This window comes from Abramis brama (assembly GCF_963993115.1).
Source record: "Abramis brama genome assembly, chromosome: 8".
Lineage (NCBI taxonomy): Eukaryota > Metazoa > Chordata > Actinopteri > Cypriniformes > Leuciscidae > Abramis > Abramis brama.
Genome location: NC_139970.1, coordinates 5,262,219 through 5,288,797, shown reverse-complemented (window position 1 = coordinate 5,288,797; position 26,579 = coordinate 5,262,219). Strand labels below are relative to the sequence as shown.

At 46.1% G+C, this 26,579-nt stretch overlaps 1 protein-coding gene across 2 annotated transcripts; it reads left to right on the top strand.

Annotated features, from left to right (window-relative positions):
* Nucleotides 1-547: 547 nt before the first annotated feature.
* On the top strand, nt 548-26,579 carry LOC311088098 (bactericidal permeability-increasing protein-like). 2 transcript variants are annotated; one of them, XM_084121758.1, is made up of 16 exons: nt 548-618; nt 1,405-1,511; nt 6,374-6,485; nt 6,707-6,835; nt 13,669-13,821; nt 15,928-15,991; nt 16,106-16,166; nt 16,567-16,658; nt 17,482-17,658; nt 17,839-17,895; nt 18,144-18,311; nt 24,596-24,660; nt 25,529-25,571; nt 25,666-25,729; nt 25,872-25,948; nt 26,080-26,579. In XM_084121758.1, exons 2-16 carry the CDS (start codon nt 1,415-1,417, stop codon nt 26,128-26,130), a joined length of 1,410 nt encoding a protein of 469 aa, XP_083977884.1. In that variant the 5' UTR covers nt 548-618; nt 1,405-1,414; the 3' UTR covers nt 26,131-26,579. The 2 variants fall into 2 exon arrangements, with proteins under 2 accessions (XP_083977884.1, XP_083977883.1); XM_084121757.1 differs by having other exon boundaries at nt 555-618; nt 1,402-1,511.

Below are 26,579 nucleotides of genomic sequence, written 5' to 3'. Positions count from 1 at the left end.
ATACTGTATAGACTACAGACCAATTATAAAGCAAAAGTGGATTTAACATCAATATTTAACGTTTAATGTTGAAATGTATGTTTTGTACAATTCAAGAATGAATCATGCAGTTTTATATTATTTATCTGAAAGCAACTTCAAGTCAATCCTTGTATTGTTCAACTGGTCGAGGGTGATATGGGATTTAGAAAGTAATTAGTAATGCAATACTTTTTAGAGAGGAAAACTTCTTTCTAGGAAAACTAACCATAGATTTTTTTTTTTTTCTAACAGTTTCTTCTTCTTTTTTTTTTTTTTATCTCTCTCTACTTCAGTCTCCAGCTACAGGGAGACATTTAAAGCTTCTCTTTAGCTGACAACATTTTTCTAAACGATTCTCGTTACAAATTTAGGAAGATGACAATAGTTATAGAAATATGTGTGATTGATTAAATGTGTTTTTTATTTTTTTTATTGAAAGCACTAGTAATTATCCTTCAATATTGAAAGACACCCAGAGCAGGAACTGAACACTCGCCCCTCCCTTGTGAACGGTGTTCTTTTGAAGCTTTTGAGGAAACACTCGCACAGAAACACTCACTTTCCCTTCAGACACCAGGCTGTGCTGTATGTTTTGAGGTACATTCTTACAATTTCAGATCAAATATTTATAAGAAAGTGTTTATTAAATAATGTTTTTTCATATACAAACTTTTTTTTTTTCATGTTGGATATAAATATAAACATACCAAACATAAACTTGTTGAAACTTGTTGAAGTTCAACTGGTAGAATGGAATTTCATGGTCTGGAGTTTGATTGGCAAGAAATATACAAGCTTATCAAATGTCAAACTTAAAACCACAGTTAGTCACTTCGGATAAAAGCATCTTCCCAATTGATAAATATAAATGTGCTGTCTTTATTTAAAATAGCTGCTTTCTTCTCTGTTGTGCAACTCAAAAGCTGCAAGACTGTAAAAGATTCTGAGGGATGAAGGATTTATATACACAGATCAAACTGAAGCATCCAGAGCTCAGCATAACAGATTACTGTTCACATCGTCAGAGGTCAGAGAGTGAAGATACAGATTACTGTTCACGTCGTCAGAGAGTGGAGATACAGATTACTGTTCACGTCGTCAGAGAGTGAAGATACAGATTACTGTTCACGTCGTCAGAGAATGAAGATACAGATTACTGTTCACGTCGTCAGAGAGTGAAGATACAGATTACTGTTCACATCGTCAGAGAGTGAAGATACAGATTACTGTTCACATCGCCAGAGAGTGAAGATATCAAACCCCTGCCATGCATGCCTATGCATTGACTACAGTGATACTTTTTTAGCTTTGCAGTGTAAATACCTGTCAAAAGTTAAAAGACAGGTTAATCTCATGAGTAATATATTTTGTCTTACACAGCAGGAGTTGAAGGATGCAGCTGGTAATTTATTTCCTGATGATAGTAACATACACACATGCAGATTATCCTGCATTAAAAGCTCTTCTGTCAGAGAAGGGTCTCAGAGATGGTAAGTTTTCACTGCATTGATCTGAAATGATATCTAACAACATTCTGTATTGTGAGTTAGACATGATAGCTACTGTCCATCAGGGAAATGCTCAGTGGTTGTTTTCTTTAATATATTATACATTTATCCATTGATTCCTTTCATATATAACCTTTTCCCTCTAAAATCTAAATTTTTAGTAAGAGGAAAACTTATTTAATGTCAACAAAACAGGATGACATCCGTGAATGTTAATCATAAATGTTTCTAGGCTGGCAGTAGTAGGACATAAACACCAGCCACTGGCACATGCAGTGATATAAGTGTTAAAAACTGGGCTTAAAGGCACAACATGTAATATTTTTGGATTAATATATCCAAAAACCACTAGAACAATCTTATATATTTTGTTGACTTGTGTGCTTGCATTATCCCAAATGTTTCCAACAATGTTTAAATCCAGAGAAATCATTGTTATATAGCTCAACACGGTTAGTCTTATTGTTTGAATCTCTTTTTTTATTAAGAAATCAGAAAAAAACTATTTTGTCAAATGGCAAACATAGCACTATCAGAAATAGCTTTATTTGTAGTAACAGTAAAAACTTCTCGGTTATGTATGTAACCCTTGTTCCCTGAGTAGGGAACGGAGACGTTACGTCAGTGACGACGAAATGGGGTTTCGTATAGAAAGCCAATGAAAATGCCTTGCATCTGCGGGTTTTTTACCAGAATACACAAATGACCCAGGAGGGGGCTGCATATGGAGAATCTCTGGGGTGTCCAGCCGCAGGTGAAATATTTCAACCCCCGGGGTGGCAAGGTGGCTTGCCGAGGGAAATACACATGCTCAGAGAGGTTTACAGTGGAAATACACATGTAGGGGTTGCCCAGAAGGGGAACCATGCACATGGAGGCACCTAGCCAAGCGCGAAAGCTGCCGGTGACATAACTCTGGCGCTGACATCAACAGTGCTGGAGGAACTCAGGGCTTATCAGGCTCACCTGAGGAGAATATCGAACGTATTCCGTCCGTGGAGAGGAATTGCGAGCAAGCGAAGACACCTGAGCAGAATCTAGTACCGGCTGGTTGAAGCGAGTACATGAGAAGAAATTGGCTCCACTTGGAGATTGTAGAATCTCCCGAATGTGTTAGGTGTTGCCCAGCCTGCAGCTCTGCAGATGTCTGTTAGCGAGGCGCCATGCGCTAGAGCCCAAGAGGAGGCCACACTCCGGGTGGAGTTGGCCGTCACACCAAGGGGGCACGGTCGACCTTGCTGCTGGTATGCCAAAGCAATGGCGTCCACTATCCAGTGAGACAACCTTTGCTTGGAGAGAGCCTTTCCCTTCAGCCTTTCCCTTCAGCAAGGCTGGCCTCCTCCAAGGGTAGCGCTTGCAGGTTCACCACCTGATCTCAGAAGGGAGTGTTGGGAGCCTTGGGCACATATCCAGGCCGGGGTCTCAGGATCACGTGAGAATTAGTCGGCCCGAATTCCTGGCACACTTCGTCAACGGAGAATGCCTGCAGGTCCCCTACCCTCTTGATGGAGGCCAGTGCAACCAGGAGCGCTGTCTTCATTGACAGGAACTTAAGCTCCACTGATTGCAGAGGCTCAAAGGGAGCACTCTGCAGGGCAGTTAGTACCACTGAGAGGTCCCAAGAGGGAACGAGAGGAGGGCGAGGAGGAACCTGATGATCAGGTCATGTTTTCCAACAGACTTACCATCATCTGCGTCGTGATGTGCGGCGAAAGCGGCAACATACACTTTCAGGGTGGAGGGAGACAGCCTTCCTTCCAACCTATCTTGCAGGAAGGAAAGCACGACACTGATCGGGCATCTCCGGGGGTTATCTCGGTGAGAAGAACACCAGTTGATGAAGAGTTTCCACTTCAACGCATAGGCATATCTCATGGACGATGCTCTAGCGGAAGTGATGGTATCCACAACGGCTGGTGGTAGGGTACTCAAACCTGCCTCGTCCCGTCCAGGAGCAACATGGGAGGTTCCAGAGATCAGGACGAGGGTGCCATAGGGTGCCCCGTCCCTGAGAAAGAAGGTCCTTCCTCAGGGGAATTGGCCAGGGAGGTGCTGTCGCGAAGAGTACAAGTTCGGAGAACCAGGTCCGGGTGGGCCAGTGTGGCGCAACCAAAATGACCTGCTCCTCGTCCTCCCTGATCTTGCACAGGGTCTGTGCAAGAAGGCTCACTGGGGGAAACGCATACTTGCGTAGGCCCCGCGGCCAGCTGTGCGCCAGTGCATCCATGCCGAGCGTGCCCTCGGTCAGGGAATAGAACAGGTTGCATGTGGGACGAGTCGTGGGAGGCAAACAGGTCTACCTGTGCATCCCCGAACTGATCCCAAATCAGCTGAACCGACCAGAGATGGAGTCTCCATTCTCCCGGGAGAGGCCGAAGCCGTCAGCTGCACAGTTTAGGTCTCCCGGAATATAAATGGCTCAAAGCGACCTCAGATGCTTCTGACTCCATAGGAGGAGGTGGCTGGCGAGTTGCGACATATGGCGGGAGCGTAGACCACCTTATCGGTTGATGTACGCTACTGTCGCGGTATTGTCTGATCGGACTAGTACGTGCTGACCCTTGAGCAACGCATGGAAGTGGTGCAGGGCGAGACGTACTGCCTGCAACTCGAGGCAATTGACATGCCAAAGGCGCTGGGGTCCTGTCCAGGAGCCCGCGGCAGCATGTCCATTGCACGTGGCGCCCCACCCTGTGGTGGAGGCATCTGTCGATACGACAACATGCCTGGAAACTCGTTCTAAGGGCACTCCACCCCGTAGAAAGCTGAGGTTCGTCCACGTGGTGAAGGTCTGACGGCAGGCCGGAGTCACTGGTACTCAGACCGTGCCGTGTTACCATGCCCACCTCGGGACTCGATCGTGAAGCCAGTGCTGAAGCGGTCTCATATGAAGCAATCTAGGCGGCGTTGCTGCGGCTGTGGATGCCATATGCCCCAGGAGCCTTTGAAATAGTTTCAGTGGAACCGCACTCTTGCCCTCGAATTGACGGAGGCAAGTCAGCAGTGACGGCACGCGCTCGCTTGTTAGCTGCGCGCACATGGCAATCGAGTTGATTTCCATACCAAGAAAAGAGATCCTCTGCATGGGGCAAAGTTTGCTCTTCTCCCAGTTGACCCAAAGGCTCAGACGAGCTAGGTGCACTAGGTCCCTGTGTTCGCAAACCTGGTCTCGAGAGTGAGCTAGGATCAGCCAGTCATCGTGATAGTTCAGGATGCGAACCCCGTGTTCCCTTAGAGGAACAAGGGCTGCCTTGACGACCTTCGTGAAGATTTGAGGAGACAGGGCTAGCCCGAATGGGAGAACCATGTACTGGTATGCCCGCCCCTCGAAAGCAAACCGTAGGAACGTCTGAGTCGAGGTAGAATGGAGACAGGGAAGTAGGCGTCCTTCAGGTCGATCGCTGCAAAACAATCCTGTGGCTGCACACATTCGAAAATGCATTTGGCCGTAAACATCTTGAAGGGCAGCCTGTGAAGGGAACGGTTCAAGATGCGCAGGTCCAGGAATGGCCGTAACCCACCAGATTTCTTCGGGACAGTCTCGATCGCACCCTTCGCCAGTAGGGTGGCAACCTCCGCTCTCATGATAGGGGCATTGCCACCGCCCATAGTGAAGCGGACTCCCCTGAAGCGGGAAGGAGACCGTGCGAACTGAATCGCATCGCCAAGCCTGATCGTCCGGGTGACCCAGTGGGACAGGTTGGGAAGCTCTAGCCAGGCTCCCAAGAACTGTGCCAGCGGGGAGTGGAGAACAAAAGATTCTGGGTGGTCCTGCTACCACCTCCTGTAAAGAACTGACAGCCATCCCTGTGCTGCCCGTCTCAGGAGCGCCCCTTAGCCTGATGTCGGGGGCACCTTCCTGCAGCTTCCTCCACGACGTGGCCCAGGTGGAGCCTGCTGCTTGGGCTGTGCAGGAGGGGCAGGAGGGCCGTTGTGGCAGAATGTGTTTGATCGTCTCAGTCTGCTTCTGATCGATTGAGAACTGTTGGGCGAAGTCCTCAACCACGCCACCGAAATGGTCGGCCTGGGATATGGGGGTATCGAGGAACCGGGTCCGCTCGGCTTCCTGCATATCGGCCAGGTTCAGCCACAGATGTCTCTCCTGGACCACGTTAGTGGCCATCACCTGGCCCAGGGAGCATTTGGTCACTTTCATCACCCGGAGAGCGAGGTCAGTGGCGGCACGCAGCTCATCGAATAGCCCTGGGTCAGTCCTACCCTTGTGCATATCCTTGAGCATCTGGGCCTGGTAGACCTGCAGAATGGCCCATGGCATGCAGTGAGGCGGCTGGCTGTCCCGCGGCTCTGTAGGACTTCGCCACCAGAGTAGACGACAACGTACAGGCTTTGGATGGGTGCTTAGGGTTGCCCGGAGAAGAAGCACTCTGAGGACACATTTGCATCACAACAGAACATTCAACCGGGGGAACCCCAGTGTACCCCTTGGCAGCGGCCCCATCGAGGGGAGGAAAGGCGGAGAAGGCCGTCGAGCAATCGCGAGAAGACAGTGGTGCTTTCCAGGACCTCAAGACCTCCTCATGCACATCTAGGAAGAAAGGTATTGGGGTTGGGCGCTAACGTTGATCAGCGGCCGCACCCAAAAAACAATCATCCAACCGCGAACGCTGAGGACAGGGCGGAGGGTTCCACTCTAACCCAATGCTCGCGGCGGGCCAGGAAAGCATGGCCGTCAGCTCGAGATCTGACTCGGCAATACTGGCATTTATTAAAAACTCACACTGCCAGTGGTGAATAACCCTTTAAAATATAATCTTGTATATTTTAATCATGATGATGCTAAAGAGGTTATGTGTTTCTGTATCTGTTTCTGTGCATGTGTTCAGTGTCTCAGATGTTGTCTGTCCAAATACAAAGCAAACTGAAGAGTACTGAAATCCCAGAGGTCCGGGGTGGGGTGGACATCACGATCGGCACTGTACATTATGTCTTATCAAAGTCAGTTTGTTAACAAACAATCAAATCAAATTAACTAATTAAAATGTTCTTAATTTTCACAGATACTAAATGCATTTATTCAAACACAAATACATGAAATTCAGTCAGTAGTTCTTATATTCATCACATGTAATAAACAGTTATTTTAACTTAGAAAATATGACTGCGTCTACATGAATATATTCCATAAATGGTGAACCGGTGTGTTTTTGTCTTTCCAGCATGCGGGTTGTGCAGTGCAGCATGCCAGACCTGTCACTGGTGTTTGTAAAGGGAACTGGTGTATCTGTGGAAGTCAGTCAACTCACACTAGCCATCAATGGCAACTGGGCAACACAGTTTGGCATAATGTAAGTGTCCCCGTGAATCATGTGAATCAATCAGAAGGGGACAGCAATCAAATCAGTTTCACCTGACGTGACCTTGAAAATAAATAACATTTTCTATAAACCTTACTACACAATCACATGAACTTAGTCGATAAGAAGGACCATGCACACAGACATAAGTCAAATAAACCCCAAAAAGGGGGATCAAGAACCCAACATAAAGTGGTAATAACCGTTGGTTTATTTATATCCCACTTATTCCACAGATATTTGACTTATAAGTAAATAATTGGGCAAGAACTACTGATTTGAGTAAAACATGTTTTATTATTTCACTTGTAATAAACTAATAGCTTCCACAAAGAAAAACAGTTCCCACACTCTAGCAAACAGCTTTTATCCAAGACGAGAAAACCAGTTAAAACAAGTCGAACATGTAATGAAAAGATAATGAACAGTCATCCTGTGTACTAACCCTTTTCCACACAGCAACCATTTTGGCAAATGAGCATATATGACATTTCCAAAATAAAAATTGCTGCTCATTAGTCATTCTGAAAAGACACATAACCAACATATGTGACCCAAGCTGGCAAAATGAGTCTGAATGAGCAAAAAAAAAAAACAAAAAAAAAAAACAGTTATTGTTATTTTCACAAAAACCTTCAAAATGATGTATGATTTTTTGGAATCAGACAAATAATTACTGAGCTACACCTGTTTGAAGTCGATAGAGTCAGCAAAGTCCATTTTGAGAAACATCGGGTTCCCTTTCAAGGGAACTCGCGTTGCGTCGAGAATGACGCTATGGGGAACGCTTTGCGTGATGACGTCTTGAAGCACATGTAAAATCAGTCCAATGGTGTGGCGGAACGTCAGAGGCGGGTGACGTCACGTACCAGGAAGCTATAAAAGCCGGCCTGAAACAGAAAACGAAAGCTTTCTGAGTCTTCAGTCGCGCTCTGTGTTGAATCTGTCCTTGTTATTTGGTGTTGTCTGTCTATATTATATATATATATTCAGTATGGCGAGTAAGCAGCAGCAGTTTAGAGTGTGTGTTCATCCCTGCCCGCGTTATTTAACGGGAGGTGATACTTAACGGGAGGTGTTTGTTTGGGTGAAGAGCATGCCCAGTCAGCACTCGAGGGTGGTGACTGTGTGCATTGCGACGCGCTCCCTATGCGTACGCTCAGATCCCGCCTGGCGTTATTTCACCAGGATCGCGTTCCCCAGGGCTCGGGTCCCGCCGCTGCCGAGGCACGGCGTCGATCTCAGACCTGGGGTTCGCAAATGGATCTATCAGTGGATGTTGAGACGGGCTCTGCCTTATCTCAGCCTCTTACTGATAGATCCAGTGCCTCTCATCAGGGTGTGGAAGCACGCGCGGCGGTTTCTTCCCCCCCGATAGAGGCACCAATACTGCAATTGTCCAGCTCTGAGGAGTTGGACGTTGTTAGTGTTGAAGCTGAGTCTGAGGATTCGCCACCTCAGTCTCATGCATTTGAGGAATTGCTTGATGTAGTGACTAGAGCTGTCGAGAGACTTTCTATTGAGTGGCCAGAGGATAGGCAGGACGTTCGTTCGAAAAGTAAGCTCGACGAACGCTTCCTGCCATCCCGTGCACAGCCTCAGCGCAGAAGCCTTCCGTTTTTCCCCGATCTCCACACCGAGGTGTCGAGATCGTGGGGGAAACCCATGTCATACAGAGTTTACAGTGCACAAACATCTCACTACTCTTCCATTTCCAAATATAAAGAGCATGGTTATGGGGAGATGCCGAAGGTGGAGGAGACGCTTGCGAGCTATCTCTCTCCAGCAACGGCATCTTCCCTGAAGGCTCCTGTGTTACCCACCAAACCAGTCAGATTCACATCTTCACTGATTAATAAAGCCTATTCCGCCGCTGGTCAAGCTGCAGCGTGTCTCCATACTATGTCTCTCATGCAAGCTTATCAGGCTGAATTACTGGGTGATTTAGATGAGGGCGGGGGTATTGGTCCTGAGGCAGTGTCCGAACTGCGTAGGGCCACAGATTTGTCTCTCAGGGCCACCAAGGAGACCGCTAAATCAATCGGGCGGTCTATGGCAGCCCTGGTGGCCACTGAGAGGCATCTGTGGCTCAATCTGAGCGATATAAAAGACAAAGAGAAACATTTTCTGTTGGATGCTCCGGTTTCTGCCTCAGGTTTATTTGGAGATGCTGTAAATAGTGCTGTTGTTAAATCTCAAGAAGCGTCTAAGCAGGCAGCCGCACTTCAAAAACTTCTCCCCCGCCGTTCTTTCTATGAGGCTGCTGAGCGGGAGCAGCCTCACTCATCTAAAAAGAGTGCTGAACATCGTGCCACTCAAAAACAGAGTGTGTCCTCCCGTGCTCCCCCACAAAAATCACGGGGACACGGAGGACGCTCTCAAACCCAGCAGTCTTTGAGGGGTAAGACGGATCTGCGGACCGTCATTACCGCCAAGAAGGCTGCTGGGAAAAAGTCCTGATGTCCGAGGGCTCAGGACGAATGAGGGTAGTCCCCCCCGAAGCAGAGCGGTTAACACCTCTTTTTACGGTGCCCGTCTCTCTTCGGTGCCCTCAGGGGACCGTTCTGCCAACCCTGCCGCCTCTGGTGTTACAGGGCGCAGCGGTCTCCAGCGAGCACATATCTCAAGGACCACCCGGAAACGTAGTGGCCTCGGGATGCCCGCCCCCTCCGAGGAGGGTGTTAGAGCAGTCTGTTCAGTCGTTCCCTGCCGGTGCGCCGTTACAGGGCGACGAACCGACTACTCAACAACAACAAAATCCAGAAACCAGTCTCGAGAGGCTGATACCTCTAGTAGAATCTTTGACAGCGTGGAAGCTACTGTCGAATGTTTCTCGTTGGGTCCTGCAGACCGTGAAAAAGGGTATCAGATACAGTTCAAGAAACGCCCACCTCGGTTTATGGGGGTCCTGCCCACACTGGTGGGCCCCGAGCAGGTTCTGGTTATGGAACAGGAAGTAAACACTCTGTTAGAGAAAGGGGCCATAGAATATGTACCTCCCTCCAGCAGGGAAACCGGGTTTTACAGCCGGTACTTCATAGTTCCAAAGAAGGACGGGGGATTGCGTCCCATTTTAGATCTTCGAGTTCTGAACGAGTCAGTCATGCAGCTCAAGTTCAAAATGTTAACATTGAGACAGATCGTGCCACAGATCAGGTCCGAGGACTGGTTTGTCACGATAGACCTCAAGGACGCATATTTCCATATTTCCATCCGTCCGTGTCATTGGAAGTTCCTGAGGTTTGCTTTCGGGGGCAAAGCATACCAATATCGAGTACTTCCATTCGGCCTAGCTTTATCACCCCGCACTTTCACCAAATGCATGGATGCAGCTCTGGCGCCCCTGCGCCTCCAGGGTATTCGCATCATGAACTACATCGACGATTGGTTGATTTTAGCTCATTCGCATCAGTTGGCGGTTCAACATCGAGATGTTGTTCTCGCCCACATGAGAGAGTTGGGGTTACGGCTGAACGCCAAGAAGAGTGTGCTTTTTCCACTCCAGAGGACCACTTTCTTAGGCGTGGTTTGGGATTCAGTGTCGATGCAGGCGCGCCTGTCACCGCCACGTATAGAGTCCATCCTTGCGGCTGTGAAAAGTGTAAAGCTAGGCCAGCTACTCACTGTCAAACAGTTCCAGAGACTGTTGGGTCTCATGGCAGCAGCTTCCAACGTGATATCTTTTGGACTACTGCACATGAGGCCCCTGCAGTGGTGGCTCAGGACCAGGGGGTTTTCCCCGAGGGGCAACCCATTTCGCACAATCAAGGTCACGCGGCGATGCTTACGTACCCTGGTTATGTGGAAGAAACCTTGGTTCCTGTCCCAGGGCCCAGTGTTGGGAGCTCCTTGTCGTCGCAAATTGCTAACGACGGATGCTTCCCTCACGGGTTGGGGAGCGATCCTGGAGGGTCGCTCATCTCAAGGTCTGTAGGAAGACCATCATCGTTCCTGGCATATCAATCGCCTAGAGATGTTAGCTGTCTTCCGGGCTCTGAGGAGCTTCATCACAGATCTCAGGGGACACCATGTGTTAGTGCATACGGACAACACGTCGGTAGTCGCCTATATCAACCACCAAGGGGGTTTGCGCTCGCGCCCATTATCCAATCTGGCACGCCATATCCTCTTGTGGTCCCAGGGGAAGTTGCTGTCACTCAGGGCAGCCTACATCCCCGGGGTTCAGAATGTAGGAGCAGAGACTCTGTCAAGACAGGGGCCGAGGCCCGGGGAATGGAGGCTCCACCCCAAGGTGGTGGAGCTGATATGGAGGGAGTTTGGCCAAGCACAAGTGGATTTGTTTGCGTCTCGAGAGACGTCTCACTGTCCACTTTGGTTCTCCCTCACGCATCCAGCTCCTCTGGGACTGGATGCTATGGTACAGGCGTGGCCGAGGCTACGTCTGTACGCTTTTCCCCCAGTTGCTCTGCTCCCGGGAGTTCTGGAGAGAGTTCGCAGGGACCGGGTTTGCCTGCTTCTTATAGCCCCGCGCTGGCCGGGCAGAGTATGGTTTCCCGATCTTGTGTCCCTCCTTGACGGGCATCCTCTGGAGCTTCCTGTCAGGAGGGACCTTCTGTCCCAAGCAGGGGGCTCAATATTTCACCCCCGCCCAGAACTGTGGAACCTGTGGGCTTGGCCTCTGAGGGGGCCCAGCTCATAGAGTCAGGTCTCTCAACTGAGGTTGTTGAGACCATTCTACAGTCCAGAGCTCCCTCCACGAGGAAACTTTATGCCCTGAAGTGGAGAGTCTTCACTTCTTGGTGTAGTGACCGTCGGTTGGACCCAGTTAACTGCCCAATTGGTACAGTGCTGGAGTTCCTGCAGGACCGGTTCACTGCAGGTCTGACCCCGTCCACCTTAAAGGTTTATGTGGCGGCCATAGGTGCTTACCACATTCCTTTGGGTGGAATGTCTGTGGGGAAAGACCCCTTGGTATCTCGTTTCCTTCGTGGCACTTGGAGGCTGAGGCCTGCAGTTCGCTCTAGGGTGCCACCTTGGGATTTGTCCGTTGCGCTGCAAGGCCTTTCCCTGGCCCCCTTTGAGCCCATTGAGGAGGTTCCTGAGAAGTTTTTAACTCTGAAAGCTCTTTTCCTTCTCGCTATTTCTTCTCTCAAGAGAATAGGGGATTTGCAAGCATTGTCGGTTGCTCCGTCATGCTTAGAGTTTGCACCGGGTATGGTTAAAGCTTTTCTACATCCGAGACCGGGTTATATTCCCAAGGTCCCCACTAATGTGGCCAGACCTATTGTTCTGCAGGCCTTTTGTCCTCCTCCTTTTCAGAATGCGGACCAGGAGGCTAATAATTTGCTTTGCCCAGTTCGGGCGTTAGACGCTTATGTCCACAGAGCTGCCCTGTGGCGTAAAAGTGATCAGTTATTTGTATGCTTTGGGTCCCCTAACAAGGGAGGTCCGGTGTCTAAGCAAAGAATGAGCAAGTGGGTGGTCGAGGCTATCTCACTTGCTTATGAGGCGGCTGGGCAGCCTTCTCCTTTGGCTGTCCGGTCGCACTCTACGAGGAGTATGGCGGCCTCTAAGGCCCTTATATCAGGAGTATCGTTACAGGACGTCTGTGATGCGGCAGGCTGGTCCTCACCGCACACGTTCGTCAGGTTCTACTCTTTGGATCTAGACTCTGCTCCAGGGTCTCATGTTTTGTCTTCCTAGTGCTGCGCTCCAGATTTCACACAGGACAGACATTTGTAGCTATGGAGGCGTTGGTATAGACGTTCCCCATAGCGTCATTCTCGACGCAACGCGAGTTCCCTTGAAAGGGAACGCCTCGGTTACGACTGTAACCTCGGTTCCCTGAAGAGGGAACGAGCGTTGCGTCGCCCTGCCATATCTCCTTCATGCCTGTCAGCACGACTTCAGACTATACGAAGCTTTCGTTTTCTGTTTCAGGCCGGCTTTTATAGCTTCCTGGTACGTGACGTCACCCGCCTCTGACGTTCCGCCACACCATTGGACTGATTTTACATGTGCTTCAAGACGTCATCTCGCAAAGCGTTCCCCATAGCGTCATTCTCGACGCAACGCTCGTTCCCTCTTCAGGGAACCGAGGTTACAGTCGTAACCGAGGCGTTTTCTGAAGGTTTCAAAACAAAGTCACCCAGCAACCATACCTTAAAATTCCCGGTAATAACACCAAATTTGGCACAAACCAAGTCAAAACCAATATCTATGGGTGCTGGAATGTCTCACGGTGTTGGTAAATTCTTAAAAAATATATATTATTTTGGGTTAAAATGCGTTGTTGTAATGTGCATTACTGAGATTGTAATGTGTGTAATATTACCAATATTTTATCAGAAATTCGTTATATTACTGCATTACAGCAAAAAGTAATACTTTTGTAATGCACTGACCCCAAGCTTCTCAGGGTCCTTCAGGGCATGGTTGTGATGACACATATCAAGATTCGTAACAATACGTTGCTATATTCGTAAATAATTGCATTTTATTGCAAAAAAAATTATCAACAGGCAAAATGGCCAAATTTGATCAACACTGGGTCTTCCAGCAAGACAACAACCCAAAGCACATCCAAGTTGGTCCAGATTTTGTTGAGGGACAAGTGGCCCCTGAAAGCCCAGATCTAAATCCCATTAAGAATCTATGGCGGGAAGCTTAAGGTCCATTCTCAAAAGTCATGTAATTTGGAAGAGCTGGAGTAATTTGCCAAAGAGGAATGGGAAAGATCCCTCAAGATAGCTGGCTAATTAAACATATCAAAGTAAAATGTTTTAAATAAGACATTGTTAATGTAAAGGAGTTGATTGTTTATAAGATATGTCATATGATTGTCTTTTGTTCTATGATTGCAGCCATGTTTGCGGCTCATTTGATCTGGCTGTGTACAATATCCACATCTACACCCTCCTGCAGTTAGCGGATGATGCTGGCCGTCTCTCCATCTCCACTGTTCAATGTAGAGCTAATATAGGAGGTGTGAATATTCAGTTCCATGGAGGAGCTAGGTAAGTATTAACAAAGCATAAAAGACAGATGATACCTGAAGATACACGCAACAATTGAGAATATCTCTTATGACTATAGTGGAGCGGCTAAGTGCTTATGTTTGGCAGAATCGTTCAGTTTATGATACAAGCGTGAAAATTGGCATGAGCAGTCTCCATGGGTCACTTGACAAGAAAATTTTCCGAGCCACTTGAAATTTCAAGATGGCGGCCATTTTTCAAGATGGCCGACACCTTAGTGGAGCAGTTAAGTGATATAGTGGTTTATTTGGTGATACAAGCATGAAAATTGGCATGAGCAGTTTCTGATGGTCACTAGACAATAAGCCACCCACAGCTACTTGAAATTTCAAGATGGCGGCCATTTTTCAAGATGGCCACCACCTTAGTGGAGCAATTAGGCTTAAGAAATCATTTAGTTGGTGATACAAGCATGAAAATTGCCATGAGCTGTCTCAAAGAGTCATTTGACAAGAAACCACCCACAGCAACATAAAATTTCAAGATGGCAGCAATTTTTCAGGATTACTGCCGCCCGCCATGTGGATCTTTAAATGATACATTTTCTCATAGAAATGTATTGGGTTCCTCAAAAGACTCTGTCAAGAGAGGTAGTTTGACTGTGTTTTGTATGACTCCTCACCCATGACCTGTCCAGTTTGGTAAAGCCTGTCAGGAGTTGCCTCCCACCGGCATAGCTCTCAGGGTTCATTGAGGTACACAAGCTCCCTTACCACGACAAGGTAACAGTCACAAGGGAGTTTTTTTTTTTTTTTTTTTTTAACTAACAGTTATTAAACATGTCAAATTAATACTGAGAGGTGGGGAAACAAAAATAAGATTAATAAATTAGCACAGTTGTGGTGCTGAACGGACAGTGCACCAAACAAAAAATTTAGCAATGACTAATACTGAATGTCAATAAGAACAGATCCAGAGGCAACAGCGACTCTGGCTGACACAGCCATGGAACCATGACAAACAGAAAGTATCTCAAACAATACTAAGAAACTAAACTGAAAATGTCACAGTGATAGTCTGGTGACAAAATAAAACATGATGTGCTGATGTGGCGAGGGGAAGCCGAGCCATAGGCCTACACCGGAAAAATTAGAGGACTAACACTGGCAAAAGAAACATGCAAATAGGTTCTAGCAGGGGTAACTACATAGGCATGTGCAACTGAGTCCATATCTGAAGCACTTACACCTTCCAGTACATGCCTTGTTGCACCCACATTTGGTTAACTCCCAACAACTCTCTGCAATAGGTGGAAGTGGAGTCCAGAAGACTTTCCACTCTTCGTCCTTTAACCCATCCCCAGTTGGATGGGCTCGGCATTTGTGGATGTCGCTTCAATGCCTGTCCCCACACGTATCCAGTCCCCATACGTATCCAGCATTTGGGATACTAACTTTACAATTAGCTGATACTGAACCCCACTCTGAGTTTAACAACAGTGATATATCACCAGTGTGCCCTGGTAGTGCAGATATTCACTCTTGTCTAATCTATCTATAATCAACAAATCAACACAACTGTATTTTGATGCGTTAAAAATTGTTCTTTTTTGCGTTAAAAATTGTTCTTTTTTGCAATTATATCGCTTAACTGCTCCATTTAGGTGGTGGTAATCTTGAAAAAAAAGGCCGCCATCTTGAAATTTCAAGTGGCTGTGGGCGGTTTCTTGTCAAATGACTCTTTGAGACAGCTCATGGCAATTTTCATGCTTGTATCACCAACTAAATGATTTCTTAAGCCTAATTGCTCCACTAAGGTGGTGGCCATCTTGAAAAATGGCCGCCATCTTGAAATTTCAAGTAGCTGTGGGTGGCTTATTGTCTAGTGACCATCAGAGACTGCTCATGCCAATTTTCATGCTTGTATCACCAAATAAACCACTATATCACTTAACTGCTCCACTAAGGTGTCGGCCATCTTGAAAAATGTCCGCCATCTGGAAATTTCAAGTGGCTCGGACAATTTTCTTGTCAAGTGACCCATGGAGACTGCTCATGCCAATTTTCACGCTTGTATCATAAACTGAACGATTATATCACTTAGCCGCTCCACTACTACCACTAATAGAGCATTTCTATTCTTCAGCTTTTTTTTCACGCCATTTATAAGTGCTTTCAGTGGACAAATATCAGGAATTATACGTGAGCAGGTTTGCCATTTTATCAAAACAAATTAGCCAACACTATTATCTGCTGCTGGTGATATTTATCATTATGTCTTGTATTTCATTGTCATTATTTTTATTTTTATTTAATTTTTTTAGATTTGCCCAGCAATTCAACAAGCAATAATTGGATTAAAGACAACTCTACAGGAAATACCTGGTACTGGCACAAAAATGCCTCAAAATGATATATTATATTTAGATCATATAGATTTATAGTTAAAAGAAGACATATTATGCATAAAGAAAACTATTTTTAGGACCAAATAATTTTTTTTGCATTGTGCCATTATTTTCCATAATAAATGTGATTAATTGTTATTCAAAAATCATTAAAAAGGCCTTATTTTCTTGCATTTGCTGTGAACATTTTTGTGAGATTCACCCTACTGTGGGTTATTTCAGCCGTATTATTGAGCTATTGCTACTTAATGACATTAATGTTGTTGGCGTGATTGTAAATACAAAATCCTTGAAAACCACTTAGAAAACTACAGCATGTATTACATTCCTCTTCATTAGATGACTACAGTAATCACGCTCAAATGAATTCTTTCTAGTTAACATACCTGTGGGTCCGTATATATCTCTGAGCATCCCTCTGACATCCTCCCCGGCTGTGACAGCACAAAGCTTTGAGTTAGATATTAAGGTAAGGATTTTTAATTCAGCATTTATAATACTGATTAAAGCCAGGCATACACTGTGTGATTTCAGCATTTATTTTGTTAAATACCAACTCTCACTATACGAGTAAATCGCATGTGATGTAAAGCTAAAGCTCACGATCTATACGGTCCGAATGTGGAGCTGAGACTTAAAATATCCATTTCGTGTTGCAAAGGTTTAAATTCTGTTTTCAGGCAGGCGCAGTGAAGGGAAAAGGCACTGAGTTCAGTTCGGGGCAATCAGTTCGTAGCTCTGCTTCAACTGTGCGATACCCTCACAAGAGGAGACCAAAAGTTCTAACGTCAGTAATTAACCCGAGCATCTGATTGCCGGTCGGGAGAGGTTAATCGCCTCTCGTTTCCCGCTGTACACTGCACGACAAAGCTGAAATTCGGCCAGACTCAAAAAAAGAGTCATACAACTCAGGAATCGGCTCAGATTCAGACGAAAATTGCACAGTGTTTGCCCAGCTTAACATTTTATTGCCATAAATGAAATGCATACAGTTACAACAGGGGTGTCCAATCCTGCTCATGGAGGGCCACTTTCCAGCTGATCAAGGTCTGCAGAATCACTAGAGACTTCCAGGCATGAGTGTTGAGCTAAACTCTCCAGGAGCAGGATTGGCTTCTCTGAGTTGTCCAACCATCCCTGAGCCCCAACTATTATTAGGTTTCTCTTTCTGAATATATTTAGAATTCGAATAGATTTCTCGATTTGTAAACAAGTATTGTTGATTTTATTTATTCGCTTTGGAATTTTTACCGTAACCTGCCAATGACGTTTGGTTGTTGTTCCTGTGACAGGGTGAGTTTTACAGCCGCAGTTCTCCGTCTGAACCGCCTTTCTCTGCAAGCGCGTTTGACGTGCCGTATGCAGAAAACTGCATGCTTTCAGTGGCTGCCTCTGAGTTCTTAGTGAATTCAGCAGCGTATGCATTCCTCAGCTCTGGGGCTCTTCAAATCAACATCACAGATGATATGGTGAGGAAGTACAAAAAAATAAATACTTTTACCATCTCCAATGAATGAAACTATACAGCATTTGTGTTGGAAGAGTTCTGTATCTTACACTCATTATAGACTTACAAGGAATCATGCCCTCTTATAGATTTTAAATATAGATTTAGCTATTAAGTCACTCATTCTTCTCATTTAATGTAGATACCAAAGAGTTCTCCAATCCATCTGAACACCAGTCAGTTTGCCTTCGTTCCACAGGTCAGTGTATGTACAGGTTGTGACTATGTAAGGGAACATTTTTTTTTTTTTATAAAATATCTTATGTTTAATGTCAACCAGTAAATAACTAGAGAATATGACTATGTTTTCATAAACTGATGTACAGTAACACCAGTCAAGAATGTCATGTGTATTTACATGTCTAAAATGTGTCTGTTCTATAGTTTTCAAGTAAAATCAAGTTATCAAGATGAATAATGTGCTCTGTTTACAAATTATTTGTTCAGCTACGCACATTGTATTCCAACATGGAGATGCAGGTGCTGTTATACGCCAGCGAGACGCCACTATTCTCCTTCAGTTCAGGGGTGATAGACATTCATGTGCCGGCTGCAGCAAAGTTCTCCGCTGTTAAACCTGATGGTACGCTGGTGCCTCTCTTCAGACTGGATGTGGTGAGTTTCGTGTTTGGATACACAAATTATGCACAAAAACATTGTATAAAAAGGGAAGAGGAACTCTCACACTTTAATAGGAAAAGGCTAATATCAAAATTGCACAAAACATGTTGACAAGACCAGGGCCGTCACTAGTGGGGTGAAAGGTGGTGACATTTATAGGGGCCCCCGCTGCCCAGGGGCCCCACAAAATCCAGGAGTTATACTATATAGGCCCCTGTTGTATGAATAATTCTAATATTTATATTAGTTGTATGACTGAGATTTAAATGAAAACCACAAAAACATGCAATTTGGTTAAATATTTTTTCCAAATATCTGCTTCTCTTGCCTCCCTATAAATGGTTTAGTCCGATCTAAAGTATTTATTAATTTTTCAGAAAGTGACAAACATCAGATGGTCCCAATAAAATTGTAAATCACACCCCAGCTCGTGAACAGAACCAATCAGAGTTGAAGCAGCAGTGCCTTAAGTTAACGATGAACTTGGTGGAAGAGCAGGAGATTGACTGACAAAATGAATGAATGAAAAATGTCGGGGGAAAGAAAACATAAACCAGGGAACTAGAAACGCCATGAAAAGAAGGAGAGGGAGGCCAGGAGAGTTGTTGTATCCAAGTCGATCAAGACGTTCTTAAAGACAGGTTGTATTGTTATTTTGCTGGGAATAAGAAAATTGCCGTCTACAGCCTGCCGAGTACTGTCACTCTTCATTATCGGTGCGCACCACAATCCACTGAATGATTACGTGGTCAAAATGTTGTCTACAGAGCCAGGTTCTTCAACCCAGCAAATGCATGAAAGTAGGCCAACATCAGTTAGTGAAGGTCAAAGTGAAGAAGCTGAAAGTAGCGCCAGTCAGGACACAGTCACAGACAGCCCAATCTCAGCAAGCGCAGGGAGAAATGAAGGCGAGAGTGGGGGAGATTTTTTGACAGCTGATCCAGGATTATGGCCAGAGAGGTTAACAGATCGTGAGGTGATCATTAGAAAGCTAGCCACTGCCAGTCAGACAGACCTGAAAACTATTATGCCCAAGGATTCAGAAGGAAAGAAATTTCCAGAGTATCTCCAGTTTAGTAAGTCAGCAAATGGGCGAGAAAAACGTCTCGGGTTACGACTGTAACCCTTGTTCCCCGAGAAGGGAACGAGACACTGCGTCGTCGTCGTGACGACACTTTGGGGAACGCCCTCAGCGTAACGCATCTGAAGCATGAATGAAATCTGTCCAATCCTGATTGGTGCTGCGTCATGACGTAGTAGATGACGGCATAACCGGAAGATACAAAGGGACGCTGGCACAAACACACATCAGCTATTTGCGATGAAGCAAGCGCTCTGACCGTGATAGGTGTGGCGACGAGACGCAGTGTCTCGTTCCCTTCTCGGGGAACAAGGGTTACAGTCGTAACCCGAGACGTTCCCCTTCGAGGGAACTCGCACTGCGTCGTCGTCGTGACGACACTTTGGGGAACGTAATACCCACTATGCCACACCGTAATCACACCCGCCCTAGTATGAAGCTGTAAGAACAGGCATACTTAGGACCGAGCACTCTGGCGCCAGGCGTCACAGGAAGTTGCAGACTGTAAAAACGTATGAAGGTGTGCGGGGTGGCCCACCCGGCCGCCTCGCAGATATCCTGAAGCGAGATGCCAGAAAGGAGGGCCACCGAGGAGGACATGCTCCTGGTGGAATGAGCCCTCACGGCCATAGGTGAAGGCAAATTGCGCACCTGATAAGCCGTGGCTATAGCCTGGACAATCCAATTGCTGATTGTCTGTTTAGATGCAGGCAGCCCTTTCTTGGGTGAACCAAAGCACACCAACAAATGGTCTGACTTCCTCCAATGAGAAGACTTCTCCAAATAAACCCTAAGGGCTCTGACTGGGCAGAGCAGGTGAAGTCTTCCCTCTTCCGCCGTCGCGTGAGGTGGAGGATGGAAGGCCTGAAGAACCACTGACCGTGCCACATTAGATGGCACCTTGGGCACATAGCCCGGTCTAGGATGTAAGATGGCCTTAACTCCGCCAGGGGCAAACTCCAGGCAAGTTGGCGTTATAGCCAAGGCCTGGAGATCCCCCACTCTCCTCAGAGAAGTGATAGCAAGGAGAAAGGCAACCTTAAGGGTCAGGTTCTTTGCCTCAGCCGACTCCAGTGGCTCGAAGGGGGCCTCAGCCAACCCTTCAAGTACCACCTCCAGGTCCTATTAGTTGGGACTCTGGAGCGAGCCGCAGGCCTCATCCTCCGAGCCTCACGGAGGAAACGTACAACCAGATGGTGCTTCCCCAAGGGCCCATCACCTACAGGCGAGTGGAAAGCCCCAATGGCAGCCACATACACCTTAAGTGTGGATGGGGTAAGACCGGCGGAGAAACGATCTTGGAGGAACTCCAGCACTGAAGCCACTGGGCAGTTAACTGGGTCCACCTCACGCTCTCTACACCAAGTGGAAATGCGTACAGATGCAGCTTCGGCCATGTCTGCATCATGGCGTCCAGCCCCAGCGGAGCTGGATGCCTGAGAGAGAACCACAGTGGACAGTGGGACGTCTCTTGAGACGCGAATAGATCCACTTCCACTGGGCCGAATCTCACGCACATGGCTTCCACCACCTCTGGGTGGAGTCGCCACTCCCCGGGCCTCAGCCCCTGCCTCGACAGGACGTCTGCTCCCTGATTTTGGTCCCCGGGGATGTACATCGCTCTGAGAGACGACAGTTTCCCCTGGGACCACAGAAGGATCTGGTGTGCCAGTCTGCATAGAGGGCGCGACCTCAGACCCCCCTGATGATTCAGATACGCGACTACAGAAGTGTCCAAGCGTATCAGGACATGGTGGCCGCGGAGGTCCGGGAAAAAGCTCCTCAGAGCTTTGTAGACCGCCAACATTTCCAGGCAGTAGATGTGCCAAGAAGAATGCCGGGTCTCCCACAGACCTCTCGCAAAGCGGCCGTCCATGACCGCGCCCCAACCAGTGAGGGAGGCATCTGTTGAACGGTTTTCCGGCAACATGATGCTCCCAGCACCGGTCCCTGGGACAGGAACCAAGGTTTCCTCCATATGACGAGAGAACGAAGGCATTTGCGCGTTACCCTGATCATATGGAACGGATTTCCCCTCGGGGAAAACCCCTTGGCTCTCAACCACCACTGTAGGGATCCCATGTGTAGCAGGCCAAAAGGTATGACGTTGGACGCTGCTGCCATGAGCCCCAGCAGTCTCTGAAACTGCTTCACAGTGAGGTTGTGGCCTAGCTTCACTCTGGAGACCATCGCCCGTATGGATTCCACCCGTGCAGGAGACATTTGTGCCCGCATCGTCGTGGAGTCCCATACCACTCCCAGGAACATAGTCCTCTGGGAGGGCGTCAACACGCTTTTCTTTGTGTTGAGTCTCAGCCCCAAGCACCTGATATGGGCTAGAACGACATCTCGATGCCGAACTGCCATATCGTACGACTTGGCTAATATTAGCCAGTCGTCGATGTAATTGAGTACACGAATGCCCTGGAGTCTCAGCGGAGCCAGCGCTGCATCCATGCACTTGGTGAAGGTGCGAGGGGAAAGAGCTAGGCCAAAGGGAAGAACCCGATATTGGTACGCTTCGCCCCCGAAAGCGAACCTCAGGAACTTCCTGTGAAATGGAAGGATGGAAATATGGAAGTATGCGTCCTCCAGATCTATCGTGACGAACCAGTCCTCGAACTGGATCTGACTCACGATGGCTGGAATTGTGAGCATCTTGAACCTGAATCTCCTCAGAGAACGATTCAAGTGCCTGAGATCTATTATTGGACGCAACCCCCCATCCTTCTTGGGAACTATGAAGTACCGGCTGTAGAACCCGGACTCCCTGTCTGGCAGAGGAACACGTTCTATGGCCTCCTTGACCAACAGGGATTGAACTTCCTGTTCCATAACCCAAACCTGCTCTGAGCCGACCACAGTCCAGACCACCCCGTTGAACTTCGGGGGAGGGGAGCTGAACTGCAGTCTGTAACCCAGCTCTACAGTATGCAGGGCCCACGCAGATATATTCGGAAGCATGACCATGCGCCGAGATAATCTACTAAGGGAACCAGCCTCTCAAGGCTGGCCTCGGGTGTCAACCGAGCCTCATTCCCGACCCCCTGAAGCGGCTGACCGGCAGGGAGCAGTCGAGAATGATTTTCGGTGTGCGGACGCGTTCGCTGCCCAGCCGCAGGTCTTTCTAGAGGCGGCTGGAGCAGCGTGCGTGCGCGGGAAATCAGTGTGGCCCGAAGCGTACTGGACGGCGGGAACACAGCACTGATTTCCTGAGAGCTCCGGGGGGAGGCGACCTCGATCGCTCCACCCCGGGGGGGACAGCTCTGAGTGGTCCGGCCGCAGCTAGGACCATCTGGCAGAAGCCTTCTTTGCCTAAAGGACGGTCCTCAGATCGACCTTAGGCTCAGAAGGCTTGCCGCAAGAGCGCCATCTCCTTTGCCAGGCTCCCTCGGGAGGGGCGCGGGAGGCGACACTCTTTCTGCACCTGTCGGTGCGAGGCTCAACATTTTAATTCCTCAAAATTAAATGCAGCCAAAAACAAGTGAAACACGGTCTGGATGGTAGGCTGAATTAAAATATCTAACTTCTCATGGTCAGATAATATTCCATCATTTAATTCCATTAAGAATTAAATGCAGCCATAATCACCAGAAAATACTGTTTGTTTAGTTTAATATTTATTTAAACGGTTTCGTAATCTACGCGCTGCCTCGGCAAACGCGAGATTCGAGCCGTCGTCACAATATATCGGCTTTCATCCCTCGAGAAGAAAGTCAACAATTGCGAGGTTGAAACATTCGACAGCGCACGGCTTTTTTCTATGCACGCGCGCCGAGATATTTCTCAATGAACTGCCAGCCCCCTCAGGAGCTGACTGTGAATGCCTCGCACCCAAACAGTATTATTTCACAGACCGTGTGTGTCCCTTTTATAGCAGACTCGTAATCTACGCGCTGCCTCGGCAAACGCGAGATTCGAGTGTTCACAATATATTTGGCTTTCATCTCTCCAGAAGAAAGCCAACGTGCGCGAGGTTGAAACACCCGGAACGCACGGCTGTGTGCGTCAAGATATTTCTCAATGAACACACAGCCAGCACCCTCAGGAGATTTGACAATGGGGCAAATATGTTCGGCAAAGTGAAAGGGGTTCAGGCTGAAATGAAGAAAATAAACCCTCTTGCCACATATTCACCCTGTGCCACACACTCTCTGAATCTTGTTGGTGTAAAAGCAGCAGAGTCATGTCCTGAGGTGTCCACATTTTTTGGCTGTTTGATCTGCTTATACAATCTCTTTAGTGCAAGTCCAGAGCGGTGGGCAATCCTTAAAAGTCAGAATGGCTGCTCCCTTCAACGCTTGTCAGAGACCAGGAGTGCGCGCATAGCTGCAGTTAAACCTGTTGCAAACCACTTGCCATCAATTATAGAAGCTCTGGACACCATCTGTGCTCAGTGCAGTTTAACAAATGAAGCTAGGTCAGAGGCCAGTGGTCTAAAACAGTACTTCATGTCCTTCAAAGCTACAGTTCTTCTCACGGTATGGAAGAAAATCCTGCAGTCTATTGAAGAAAGAAACCCAATTCTACAATCAGGGAAAATTTCAATGGAAGTTGGAAGTACAACATACAGGCACTGAAAGAAGAGATGGGAGTTTTGCGAAACTCATGGGATAATCTTAATCTTCAGTGACTTTGCCAACAAAAAGGTCTGACAATGGGATTTTGGTTCATCCTAGGTGAAGTGACGTGTAAGGTCATCAAAGGTTAAAGATCAAGCAAACCGATATACTTATAATAATGATTCGTATAATTTTCATAATTATTTCAATGTTCATTGCTGAAGGAAAATTTGTTTTAGTGTTTGCTATTTATTTGCTTTTATATTTAATGTTATATTTGTGTATTTTGCTTTTGCTGATGTTCAGTAAAAACCTTTATTTACATTTATTTGTTATCTGCTTTGTTATTTTGTAAGAAAATCCTATTAAGTTACATGTGAGCCTCCATGCTCTTATATTGTACAGTATATGATATTGGTGGAGGGTGGTGGGTGGTGGGGGCCCACATCAATATTTTTTCAGGGGGCCCCGAATCCTCTAGCTACGGCACTGGGCAAGACTGTATAAGCTGTAAAGTCAAAACTGCAAACAGTGATACAGAACCATGTGTTTACCAAATTTATCAATTAATCAAAAAGGAAACAGCAATTCAGCTGAGCATTAACTTCAGTGTTCTTCTCTCACTCCACCTGCAGGACAGCAGTTTCAATGGAAGTGCTCGGATTGACAAAAAACTGACTGGAGCTTTCCAAATGAAAAAGTGAGTTTCACTGATATTTGTCCAGTTAAAGACACAGTCAAATGAGCTCCATTTTTAGTTGTGTTTTCATTTCAATCATGCACTGCAGTTTTTGGTAACGCTTTAGATTACAGCCCGGAAAGTATTGTGTTAGTAAAACGAATTTACAACATACCTTTCTGTAATTATAAAGTCTCTATAAAGTATGCAAGTGTAGGTATAAGGGAACAATATGTAAAGTTTGGGAATAAAGGGGTAACAACCTGGAAAATTAACAAATTATTTCTACTGTAATTATTTTAGAAGTAAGGGGCACTTATTCTTCTATTATGGTACAACAACCTTACATGTGGGTGCAATTTATTAAGAACATACTGCGTAGCTGTTTGTTATAGTAGTGTACAAATATGTAAAGGCTTTTTAAAATTACGGGGTACATGGTACATTTATACAGTTTTTTTTTATAGCAAAAGTGCACTGATTAAGTTTTGGCTTCTGTGTTTCAAGGCAAGAAAAACTAAACCTATTTCAACTTTTGCTTAAATACTGGGTAAATATACTCTTGTTTCATGTAGTTACAGGGTAAGTGTGACATTGCGGGCTGTAAATTAAAGTGGTGTTTGTTACCCTCTTGTTCCATGTAGTTACAGGTTAAGTACAATAAAAACACGTACAGTACTTTCCGGGCTGTAATCTAAAGCGTTACCCAGTTTGTTTGTTTTTTGTTTTTTTATTAAGTTCCCTGAGGTCCACTTAGAATGTTACTAGCAAACACACTTATATTTTAGAAATAATTGGCCATTTTCTATGCTATTTTTGAATGCCCACTGCATCTTTGCATATGAAATAAGTATTCTACATCATCTTTTGCCCTGAATGCTGCATCAAGTTTAACGCTGACTCTCGGATCATCTGAGATTGGTGATTTTAAGGTGAGACCAGACAGTTATGATTCATGTCAAATATTCACTTTAGTAGATCAGCATTATGATATGTTTTATATTTGTCTAATCATTCAATGTACAGACTGACGAATTCGAGCAAATCTCAGTGATGGCAGTGAAGATGTTTGTACTTCAAAAACTAAATGGTAAAAAATCTCTTAATGATATTGCATTTATTACAAACTTGCAACCAAAAAAGCAACTTCTGAAAACTATAGACTTTGCAAAACTGTTTTTTAGAAAGTCTGGTAACTGATAATTAACACCTTTTTCCACTTTGCATTTTAGCGGCCCTGAAGGCTGGTTTTCCCTTACCCACACTGAAAGGCTTTAGTTTGATCAATTCTCAGTTGCTTATAAAAAATGTGAGTACTATTAAATGTTAAACTATTGAATGTTTGTATTCTGAAATGTACAGGGTTTGGATTTCATTTGATATTGCAAAATGGTTGGAAAACACAGTGATACAGTCTGAATTTGTTTGTGGCTTTTTCAGGGCTTTGTGGCCATTTTTACTGATGTCCAGGACTCCCTGACGGGCCTCTGAGCTCCACACATGACCTGCACAAAATAACTAATAACTGTACAACTGCAGAATTGTTTTCAGTGTAAGAATTATATAATCATTACTTGAAATTTCCATATATTCAATTTGATCAAATATGACCATGTTATTTTTCCACATAATATTATGTACACACTTTTTTTCCCCTCCATGCAAAATACTCTACAGGCTATTTTGTACAGTTTACAGTGAAAAAAAGAAAGAAAAAAATACATAGTTCCTTCATTGGAGTTAATTTGCGTAAATAATCTGGCTTGCATGGAAGGCTGGCATGATGTCTTTTAGCTATGAGTTAGAGTTTGTGTGAAAGCTTATTAAAAAATATATAACTATAAGCAATCCAACATTCATGTTATTTCACTACACCTTTAAAGGTTTTGAAGCCTTTTGGATATGACCAAGGTGCTATATATAGATAGTTTGTATATCAG

Excerpts from the sequence above, each read along its gene's own strand:
- LOC311088098 (XM_084121758.1), top strand. The coding sequence starts at position 1,415 with ATGCAGCTGGTAATTTATTTCCTGATGATAGTAACATACACACATGCA. Across the intron at positions 15,992-16,105 it reads CAGGAATTATACGTGAGCAG|ATTTGCCCAGCAATTCAACA; the intron begins GTTTGCCATTTT and ends TAATTTTTTTAG. Across the intron at positions 18,312-24,595 it reads CTCTCTTCAGACTGGATGTG|GACAGCAGTTTCAATGGAAG; the intron begins GTGAGTTTCGTG and ends CTCCACCTGCAG.